The sequence below is a fragment of the Vigna unguiculata genome, chromosome 11, assembly GCF_037176805.1.
Source record: "Vigna unguiculata cultivar grain cowpea cultivar isolate G323 ecotype 2 chromosome 11, ASM3717680v1, whole genome shotgun sequence".
In the NCBI taxonomy this organism is placed as follows: Eukaryota; Viridiplantae; Streptophyta; class Magnoliopsida; order Fabales; family Fabaceae; genus Vigna; species Vigna unguiculata.
The window spans coordinates 11,736,548-11,748,276 of record NC_140802.1 but is presented as its reverse complement, the minus strand read 5'-3'; the positions used below and the strand labels follow the sequence as shown (position 1 = coordinate 11,748,276).

The 11,729-nt window shown below is 33.1% G+C and overlaps 2 protein-coding genes and 1 pseudogene across 2 annotated transcripts; 1 reads left to right on the top strand and 2 right to left on the bottom strand.

The window, feature by feature from the left end:
• Positions 1–3,566: 3,566 nt before the first annotated feature.
• LOC114168866 (uncharacterized) lies at positions 3,567–4,406 on the bottom strand. Its single transcript, XM_085668465.1, has one exon. It carries the CDS (start codon positions 4,389–4,391, stop codon positions 3,567–3,569), a length of 825 nt encoding a protein of 274 aa, XP_085524591.1. The 5' UTR covers positions 4,392–4,406.
• A 119-nt stretch (positions 4,407–4,525) lies between these two features.
• Positions 4,526–5,234, bottom strand: LOC146881002 (uncharacterized). The gene is made up of 2 exons (XM_085669203.1): positions 4,589–5,234; positions 4,526–4,530 (listed from the first exon to the last, which is right to left on the bottom strand). Exons 1-2 carry the CDS (start codon positions 5,232–5,234, stop codon positions 4,526–4,528), a joined length of 651 nt encoding a protein of 216 aa, XP_085525329.1.
• A 4,893-nt stretch (positions 5,235–10,127) lies between these two features.
• On the top strand, positions 10,128–10,943 carry LOC114170169 (putative CCR4-associated factor 1 homolog 11 pseudogene; annotated as a pseudogene).
• The last annotated feature ends 786 nt before the right edge of the window (positions 10,944–11,729 follow it).

Here is an 11,729-nt window from a genome sequence, read left to right as displayed (position 1 = left end):
TCTTCTTGTCCTCAACCGCTACTTTCTCCCCTTCCCCCTCAGGACTCGACTCAACCTTATTGGCAAGTTGTCCATCCACCATATCCTTATTTACATCAAACCTCAGATCCACCACATCAATATCCTTACAAAATATGCCGCCTGTCTCAAGCCTTTCTGGAACCCATTGATATGTTTTTGAATAATGCACCCCTTAAGATCCTCTAGTTCCACTTCCAAGCCCTCGTGCTTTTCCTTTAACTCATCATAATCAGCTTCAAGGTCAGTAACCTTAGCCTTAAACTTTTCCTCAGAATCCAAGCACCTAACCCTCCACATCCCCAGCCTTTTCTTCTCTTCCTTCCACTCTTTCCTTTCCTTCTCCCACGCTTCCTTCTCCTCTGCAAACTTGTCTACTTTACCTTGCAATTCCTCCAGCTTTTCCTGATTCCCCTCCTTCAGTTCCCATTGATACAACGACCTAACTCGACGCCCCAATATCAGCGCCTTGCTGCTGAACTCCACTATAGTCCTCACCAGAGCATTAGGCTCCATGCTATCAATTGAATTGATCAGCGTCTCTGGCACATTGATTTTGATGTCTCGCCGAACAATCGTCTTCGGCAACTCGATCAATCCAACCTCAGGACCCTTACCACCAGTGGATGATCCCAGCCCTAACAGTGCGGCCCAGACCTTCTCCACATCCTTTCCCTTACTGGGCCTAGCCGGCAACTCTGTTTTCCTCTTGGTACCCCCATGCACGTGTATTTCCATGAGGGATTCTTGCAAATTTGGAACTTAAGTGCTCCCGGCAGCTTTTGCCCTAGCTGCCTTCTCCTTTCTTAGTGTTTGAAAAAGGGTCAAATTTTTTTCCCAAATGCTGGTTAGTTCACTTAGACACATTAAAACATTTGAAATTACAGAAAGATACCTTCAATATCAATAATCGGATGAACCGAATTATAAACCCTAACTAAGCCCTTAGTGGGCAACCTATCAGTAAACTTCATTAGCACCTCCACCACCTCCTTATCCTCCACCGACAACTCATCAGGCTTCATGTCCTTATATCACCATGGGTTATCCGTCCAACTAAAAGGAAATTTAGTACTCCCATCATCATTAAAGAAATACGGCCTCCCACCCTCTTTCACCACCACTTTGAAAAATCCATCTTTGAAATGTTTAAACGACTAGGTAAATGCGTCTAGCCTGCTTATACTCGGCCTGCTCACCAAAGATAACCATGTTGTTGGCTATCGTGGCCTTGTGTCGTAGAAATACAAAAACGCATGTGGAGAAGGTTGCAGGTATAACGAGCGACAAAGAACGCGAAAAGCTTGCAAGTATGCCCAGCTGTTCGGATGCAGTTGGGTATGAGCAACATTTAATAGACGGAGTACCCCCATGGTGAAGTCGTCCAATGGTAGCCTCACATGCAATTGTGAAAAATGACACATATACAAGTAGAAATATTTATCAGCCACTCCTTCCTGACCATGGCAGACACGTTCAACAGCGCTCACCCGCTCTAGGGACACTATATCACGGCTTTTGTCCCTCCCTATGACAGGAGTAGAATCCAGTCATGAGTTAAGCAGCCTTGACCATCTAAATAACGAGGATTGGTTTTGAACATCAGCAATAACCCATTCATAACCGGTCTTCCCTCACTTTGATTATAGTCTCCATAGGGATTCTTCTCGTCCCAACTGCGGGGCTACCACTCCCCTCATCAGATTATCTACCTATATCTTCTCTAGACCGCTTACTCCCACTACTCGAGGTAGATAACGACACACTATCGCTAGTACTAGACATACCTTTTTAAGTAAGAAAGATGCTGGCATGAACAAAGAACTAATCGGACAGCTCTAACGCATGCAAATTAGTGATCTCAGAATTCTTACAAATGAGCCAACAAAAACATATCCTTAATAGCACCCTCATTTATAAACGTTGATCCCAAACGCTACAACTCCTTCTCGCCAAAAGTCACAAAGCATGTGAAACGTCACAACGCACATGAAAAGTCACGACCATCAAAATGACGGTGTAAAACCCCTCTTACTAGACCTCTGACATCTGCCACCCCTTCACCTCCCACAAACCTATTCAGATTCCAAGCCTTAACACTATTCATCACACTTAAAGGTTGGGGGACTGGTGTACTACACATAGGTGACCTAACAAAACACACCAACACTTCTCATCCTTTGTCACTATGGATACACCAACACAGGCTGGGGGACTGGTTTACTACACCTAGGTGGCTTAGCCTGAATACAACCATGGGATCCACCTACATAACCCCCTCAAGGACGCAAACGATCATCATGTATGTCGAACAAGCAAGAGTAAGCAGCCTAAGCCGCTAACTTAAGGAAATTAAACGAGAACTTGATAGACCTAAAACACTACTAACCAGGCCCCCGGGGCCCACAATAATCAAACTATAGGGCCTGGGCTTGGCCTAGACCCATCTACGGCCCAATCAAAAGCCCAGCCCATGATGTGGCCAAACATAATTAATAATCTATAAATATGCATGGACCCCACGAATTAAAGGTACGCATATATTAATTCCTTAATCACGAGATTTGACCTTTTTAAGAATTCCTTACTAACTTGAGCATTAGAGTCTTCTCCGCAGGTAACCCCTCTCGGGTCCAAACCGATGCTAGCCAAGATGCCAATATATAGCATACATCAAACCAGAAAAATGATGGTGCCTAGAGCCCAGAAATCAGAACACCACGCATCTCTGGTATGGCGCTTGGCGGTCAATTGGGTGCCGCCAAGCGGTTCCTGCTATTCCAGGAACCCAAAAATTTCCTCAACACCTACGAACCTTATTCCAACCCCTACAATTTTGATTTCACTCGATTTACGATCCAATAGGTTGCATTCATGTGTTTATATTCACTATTCCTTCATAAGACTCCTCTATATACGAAATTCCATTAACCTTACCACTTAATCTAGTGCGACTATGAAATTCCCAATTTATCAACCCAAAAATTTATATTCATGCAATTTTCACCCAATCTTTCTGGAAAAATTCCCAGAAACGCAAATTATTAAAATTACATGATTAAAATAACACCTAAATGGTATCATAGGATTTGAACCCAAGTCCTCTCAATCTAACTAAGTGCTCTCAACCATATGATCTAGCACTTTTTTACATAATAAACCTTAACATTAAATGCCATAAAGGCTCCACTACCCGTATTTATTAAATAATTATTTATTAACTTATTTAAATTTCACGTGACTTACACCCGTCGTACCTCTGAAGCCGCAATCACCGACGTCTGCCATTGTCGGTGGTGTCTCCGGTCACCAACATCGTTGTTAGTGGCGGAACTTGACCAAAAATTGTAGGGGTGCCAAATTATATTTGTTGTATATAATTTTTTTTAATTAAAAAATAATAATTTCTTTTAATTAAAAAAATTAATTTTTTTTATTCAAAATAAGCATTCATGACAATAGAATCTAAAAAATATAACAATAATATATATGACAGAGTAACATAAAGTTTATCATCAACAATAATATAAAACAAAAGTTACCTTTATTCAGAGTGCTCCTTTACGCTCTTTCAATGACTTAAAATCTTCAATAATTGAATCAGAGCTGAAGCTAGTTGCAATATCCCTTTCAATATAGATTATCATAGTGCTTGCTAAACATTCAGCCTCCATCTTATTTCTCAACCTGTTCTTGATTATTTTCATTGCAGAAAAAGATCTTTCAGTTGTAGCTGTAGAAACTGGAAGAGTCATGATAAGACGAAGTAATCTATCTATCAAGTAGTAAACTTCAGACTTTTTTGTTGTTGCCAAACATGTACATAACTCTTGCATTGTTGATAAATTCTTCAAATTTGAATCTTGACGAGCATCAATAATGAAATGTTGAAGTTGAAAATTCAAATTAATCTTCTCTTGCTCATTGAAATCCATGGGATAATATTTTTCCACAAGAGTGCAAATTTTATCAATATTAAAAGCTTTATAAGCATCCTTAGGATCCAAAGCAGAACTTAGAATTAATAACTCCATTGCTTGGTCATTAAATCTACTATTTAACTCTTGTAATTGCTTATCAATGGTAACAAAGAATATTTCAACTTTGAAATAATGCTCCACTATAATATGATCCTTTTGGTGACGAGAGCATCCTTGCCTTGCTACATAAGAAGCCCCAAAATTAGGCACCTCAATATCATGTTTTTCACAAAAAGAAGTCACATTTTTTAATAACTTATCCCAACCATTTTCTCTCAAGTTTTGAATAAGTCCTTTTGTAGAACAAACTAGACGCATAGCATTAACTATATCCTGAGATTGTTGTTGTAATGCTTGACAAAGAACATCTGTTATCCCCATAATTTCTCTCATCAAATACAAGATCAGTATAAACTCAAATGAGGTCAAGCTTTTGTAAGCATTATTAGCATCACCACGTTGTGAATAAGTAGATCCATCAACAGTAATTTTTTCTAGAACTAAACAAGTTGCATCATACGTATTGATCAAGCTACAAATAGAAGAGAAATGGGAGCTCCAATGGGTATCCGCAGCTCGTTTTAAAGTACCAATTTGATTTGCCCCTTTACCCTTTTCAAGCTCATCAATTTCTAACAAATATGCAATTTCATCTAACTTGGCAGCCTGTAACTCATCATGACGTTTACTAGAAGAGCAAACAATATTGACAATGAAAGTCAATTTTGAAAAGAATTGATGAATTGGAATAACTTCTCTTGATGCAGCAACCAAGGCAAGTTGTAACCGATGAGCAAAACAATGAACATAATATGCATAAGGACAATCAGTCAAAAATAATGCTTGTAATCCATTCCATTCTCCTCTCATATTGCTAGCACCATCATACCCTTGACCACGGATATTAGAAACATTAAGATTATGTCGAGATAGTACAACACACAATTCATTCTTCAAAGTTATTGCTGCAGTGTCTTTAACATGCACAATATCAAAAAATCGCTCTTGAATAAAACCATTTTTATCAACAAATCTCAAAACAAGAGCCATTTGCTCTTTTTTTGATTCATCACGAGCTTCATCGACAACTATACAAAACTTGGAATCCCCAATTTCCTCACGAATATGATTTTTCACTTTACTAGAAAGAATATTCAATAACCTTTTGAATTTTGGGTGAAGTATATTTGGAATTGAATGGAGCATTTTCCAACACAACTTTTGCAACTTCATCATTGTATGATGCTATGAGTTTTATCATCTCAAGAAAATTACCTTGGTTCCTCGATTCAGTACTTTCATCATGACCTCTAAAAGCACAAGCTTGAAGTGATAAAAAACGAACTGTGTCGATTGAAGTCTTGAGACGTAACCGATTCTTCATAATTTGATATGAGCTTTGCACTTCCAAAACATTCCTAATGTGACAATTTTGATTTAACAAGTCTTGACAAGCAGACACTGCAATATTGTGTGGTGAACAAGGATCCTTCCCAATGTGTTTAAGGAAAGCACAATTTTTTCCATTATTAACTTTCCTCCAATTTTTAAAACCTATAAAATAACATTCAAAAAGTTAAAACATGTTGATGACAATAAACTTATTGCCAATTAGAATTCAATGAAAATAAACTCAATTACCTGTAACAATGAAAACATCTGAGCCAGGTCGTCCGCTTGGTTTTTTACTAAAAAGATAGCACGGTAAGCAATATGCAGCATCTTTTAATGGCGAATACTCTAACCATGAAGGAAATAAGCTAAACCATGTGTACTGAAATCTTCTTGGATGATCATCTTTACCGAAAAATGGATAATTTTCTAGACGCATTTGATATGGACCCCATTTTAGATAAGCCCTTCGTACCTCATCAATTTGATTTGGTGGGTATTGCCAAATTTGAAGACGCTTTCCCGGATCACGTTCTAAAGTATTTTCAAATTCATTATGTGTAACTTTGGGAACCTTAGAGAGTTGTTTTTCATTTTCTTCAATATTTGGATTCTCATGAAGTTTCTCAATTTTAGATGACGTAGATGCATTTTTTTCATCTTCATCGCAAGCCTTCCTCTTGAAAAAAGAATCAATTCTTTTACTCTTTATCATAATTTTTCTAATATAAATTTTTCACCTCTCACCTATTTACAAAAAGATAAAATTATGAATACCCAAAATTAAATCTTAAAAGCAAGACTCAATATTTTAAGAACACTAATAACTTCTAAATGATTAGCTTCCCTTACCTTAGAGTAGATTCCTAATCTTGTTCTTCCCTTACACAACTTCAAAGCTTAAAATAGGTCTATCTACACAAAGAAGAGTTTGATCAATAATTAAAGCATGATTTTATGATCTATAACAGATAGATATATGCCTAGAGCGTAGAAAAGCCACATACAAGAGGGAAACATATTGCTTCAAAAATAAAAAGGAAAAGATGAACTTACTCAAAAGAAGAAATTGTTCGGTCCAAAATATTCCTTAACTCTTCAATTTTGCCGTAGTGCAATTTGATTTTGAAAATAATAAGGAATTGATGGTGAAAATTGAGATGGAAATAAAAGGGGAGAAAGAGTTGGAGACACGGAAGAGAGAAACTAAATACAAAAGTATAAAAAATTATAATAGAGAACAAAACGTGATTTTTAAATTTTAAAATAGATTTTTCAAATTAAATTAATATAAATAAGGTAATAATATATAAATAAAGTAATAATATATAAATAAAGTAATAATATATAAATAAAGTAGTAATATATAAATATTTTTTTTAAATATATAGAAAATAAAATAAAATAAAAATAATTAATATAAATAGAGTAATAATTTTTAAATATTATTTTTTAAATATATAAAAAAAAAAACGGTTGGGGGAGCCTGGGCTCCCCCCTGTCCCTTAATAATTCTGTCCCTCATCGTTGTTAGGTTTAGAAGGAGATTTATTGGGGAAATACAATACTAATGAGTCCTGAACCCAACCTCACAAGGCATTGAGATTACTCTCAACTAAAAACCTTAAGTTATGGATTTTCATCCTTATACGTTATTCCACTACTTTTTTCCACCTAATGTGAGATTTAGACTCACACTTGAATTCTCATGATGACCCTCTGGTCGTCGCGCGTCCTTCGCTTCGGTTCGAAACTCCAACCAGCTGACGGCTCCTTCCTTTTTTGATTTAATTGGGTGCTGTAAAATTTTCTTTTGCTCTGTGATTGTTGAACGTTGGAGTCGAAGGATGGTAATTGTATTTTCTATTTTCTGCCATGGATTAGTGTTTGTGGGATTGTTCTCTTAAGATGCAGGGGGCGCAATGGTGTGGCCTAGGAGTATGAGTGTTTGGGAGAAGGAAGATGAAGACGGTGGTGGATGGCAATGGCAAAAAGATAGCTTGAATTTGGTGAAGGATGGTGAAGTTTAAGTTGTTGTTTCAGTTTATACAGGTGAAATGTGATGGCGTCTCTGTGTAGGTATAATGGAGGAACTGGCTGTGAATCTGGTGAAAGTAGTGTGATGGTTGGTTTGGGTGGAAATTCAGTGTGGAGTGTGGATCATTGACAACCTTAGTGAAAGAATGGAAATGAAGCATCCTATTTGGTATACAAATTGAATGACAGTTTAGTTGGTGCACCACTGAACATCTTTCTGTTAACCAAAAGAAGAAAGGTATAGGTCTGCCACAATCAGAGACCTTAGTTTGACTTTTTCGTTTTTCTATTTTTTTTTTCTTTTTTTCTTTTTTTTTTAAAGAAAGAAAAATAAATGAAAACAAAAATAGAAAACAAAAAATAAAATAAAAAAATAAAACGAAAAGAGGAAAAAAAACAAAATAAAATTAAGTTGACTTTCCATTTATTTATAAAAATATCTTTCCAGATTTTGAAAATGATATATACAGTGAGGTTTCTTGATTTTAAAAACTAAATATAGATTTCTTAGTCTCAATTTCAACTCTTGATTTTAACTAACTTTTCCTCGTGTGATCCTGCCTTCCCGTTTGAGATAAGTTTATATTTTATTTTCTGAAATTTTGATATTAACTAAAATATATTAAATTTATTATATTAATATATTTTTAATATATTTAAAAATAATAAAAGAGATTGGGTTAAGATTTCAACATCTATGGGTTGTTGACAGTGGCGGACCTATGCATTGACCAAAGGGGAGACGGCTCCCCCAATTTTGTTTTTTTGAGTTTATTATATATATATATATATATATATATATATATATATATTATATTTAGATATTATTTATATTAAATTTATATTATGAAAGTTATAATAAATGATAAAATAAAAAATTTAATGTAGACATTGATTTATAAAAGAGATTAGGATTTTTTTTTCTATAAGATTTTTTCACTATCTAAATTATCGTGAAAGTGTGTGAAAAGAAATAAATACAAAGAAATAGATGGAAAAGAGAGATTGGGAACACATAGATTGAAATTGAAGTAATTCTGACATGATCCCTCACGATCAAGGTTAGTATCTTATTATGATTTATATATGTTAGATTTATGAGATTATTTTTAGGATGTTTCTCCAAATTAAGTTTATCCCAAATTAGTATAAACCTAATTATGATTTTAAGGATTCTTTTATGAAATTGGTATGAACCCTAATTATACTTTTTCCCAAATTATTATAACACTTAATTATGAAATTTAGGGATATTGTGTTTTCTAATGCTTATGGTAATTTTTTTTAAAGTTTTGAATTTATACCATGTTGCTTATTTAATTAAAGTGGTATGAGTTTTTGATATGTATTGCAGTGTGATAATTGTGATTTCTGAATATAAATTGTATCTCTCTCTAAATAGGTGAGATGTGATAAATTTATATTAGAAAGATTATGATAAAAGAGTAAAAATTGATTCTTTATTTAGAGAAGCTTTGTGATAAACATAAAAAAAAAAAATGCATATATGTTAACTAAACTTTTCATGAGAACCAAGAATTCAAGAAAATGAAAATCAAATCTCTAAAGTTCTTAGAGTTTTATATAATGTCTTCAAATTTGACAATACCCATCAAATCAAATTGATGAGGTACAAAGGATTGTTCTAAAATGATATTCATGGTTTAGTATCATGATATAATAGCAAATAATAGTCATATTTTGTTTGAATTCTACTATTATGTGTGTTTGTTTTAAGCAGAAAAAATCAGAAGAAAAAATGAAAAACCTTTTTTTAACTAAAAGAAAATTATATATAAAAAATTTAATTTGGCACCGCTAAATTTTTTTTCCAAATTCCACCGCCGGTTTTGAAGCCTGTGTGTCCTCTCCTCCTCGGTGCATTTCATTTTTGTTTTTAATGGAATTCACTTCATTGCTTATCTATTTATTCTGCATTTTTTTTAAGTTTACTATTGCAAAAACAGTTATTCACATATTGTAATTTATGTCGATCAACGTGAAAATCGAATTTAAAAATATACAATGACAGTTTTTTAAACCAGTTTATACTCAAAATTTAGTGATAATAATGTGACAGGTTGATAATGATAGTATTATTTATTTTATATTATTTGGGTTATAGAGTATATATGGGTTCATATGTGTGTACACGAATTGTTTTATTCTATCACACAACTCAAAACCTAAAAATTGATTTCAGTTTTTAATAATTTTGAAATTTGAAAGAGATTAGATAAAATAATTATCTACCATTTAAATATAACACTTTCTTCTAGATAACTTAGTTATTTATCATATTAAAAGAAACTAAGATAAACATTAAGATTCCAAATATATCCATCACAAAAGATAAATAAGATAATCATATATTAATTAAAATCTAATTATGACCTAAAGTAAATATAATAATTAGATACGGGTTTTGAAATATATATATATATATATATATATATATATATATATATATATATATATATATATATATATATAAAGTATTAATTTCTTCATATCTATCATTAAAATATGTCAAAGTAGATATATTATAAGATAAATTATAGAATTCGGGTATTATCTTTTTTATTATCATAGTGATTTTACAATAACCCATTACTATAAAAGTTTTGTAGAGAGAGGTCCATTGTTATAGCTTTGTCTTGTTTGTTGTTCTTGGGAAGAGAGATAGGAAGAAATACTAAGATGGCCGTTGTGATGACATGATCAGTGTGGTCATATAATCTTGAAACAGAATTCGAGTTAATTCGCAGGGTGATTGAGTTTTTCCCTTTTATCTCTATGGATACAGAGTTTCCCGGCGTTATCTTTCAGTCAGATCCAACACTCCGACAGTCACAAAATAATTATGCAGTGATGAAAGCTAATGTAGATTGTATGCACCTCATCCAAGTTGGGATGACTCTTTCAGACCGTCATGGAAACCTTCCAACCTTTGGAACCTCCAATCGCTTCATTTGGGAATTCAACTTCTGTAAGTTTGATGTCATGTGTCATCCTCATGCTCCTCACTCTATTGCGCTCCTCCGACGTCAAGGTATGAATTTTCATAAAAATAGAAACTTTGGAGTCAACATTTTGCGATTCGCTGAGCTTATGATGCTCTCAGGACTCCTTTGCAACAATCATATTCATTGGATTACTTTTCATGGTGCTTATGATTTTGGCTACATGGTTAAAGTATTAAGCCACTGTTTTTTGTACACGCAACCACTTCTACCTCCCAACTTGGAGGACTTTCTACAACTTGTTAAATTCTTCTTTGGACACACAATATGTGATGTTAAACATCTCATCAAATTTTGTCCCAACCTTTATGGTGGTTTAGACAAAGTTAGTGAGACTTTAGGTTTCGATAATAGTGCTAGAAAAAGTCATCATGCAGGGTCTGATAGTTTGGTTATTTTACATGTTTTTAATGAGATTAAAAGGTTGTATTTTCATGCACAAAATGACTTGGAAAAACATACCGGTGTTGTGTATGGTTTGGAGATGCTATGATATTTATAGTTCAAAACGTTTGTACTTCTCTTATTTTCATTATTTTCCATACAAATGAGAAAATGTACAAGTGCTGGTTACGAAGATAGTATCTTACGTTTGTATTTTGTTTTTCAAGCCTTATGTTTGCTGTTTATTAATGATCTTATATCATCGTATGTAACTATATAAAGGGAAAATATTTGTTTTCTATATACATACTTTAATTTTAGTTTTTATTAAGTAATTGTTTTTTTAAATTAAAATAATTTTATCAATTTTATACTTTTTGAATGGTTTTCTTTTTAAATTTAATTGTTTCTTATTTGACTTTTTTTTTAAATTTAAGTATCTTCTTAAATTAAAATAATTATTTATAATAATAAAACTGGTTATAAAATAAATAATTAATTTTCTACAATAAAATTATTAAATTTAATATATATATATATATATATATATATATATATATATATACTAGTAATAATAATAATAATAATATATTCTATTTGGACATGTTTTTGCTTTCGAATGGCTCTCTAGTTTTTGGTTCTAAGAGAGAAAGACCATACCATGGTTGCTTAGATATTCGACGCAAATTTGCAAAATGTTTCTTACGATTCGGTAAACTGAATATTTTTATTTGCAGAAAAAAGAAAGCTTGCATGGTAAGGGAAATTTTCTTTTATGAAAGTTAACATATTTATATGCGTGTACTTAAAAGGTCACTGTACCTCTCTTTCACCATTCCATATTAATTGAAAATATTTTAACTAAATGTTTTGAAAACATTTTTGAGATATTCGC

Bases quoted from the DNA above. Each gene is read 5' to 3' on its own strand.
- LOC114168866 (XM_085668465.1), bottom strand. From the start codon at position 4,391: ATGAGAGAAATTATGGGGATAACAGATGTTCTTTGTCAAGCATTACAA.
- LOC146881002 (XM_085669203.1), bottom strand. From the start codon at position 5,234: ATGATGAAGTTGCAAAAGTTGTGTTGGAAAATGCTCCATTCAATTCCA.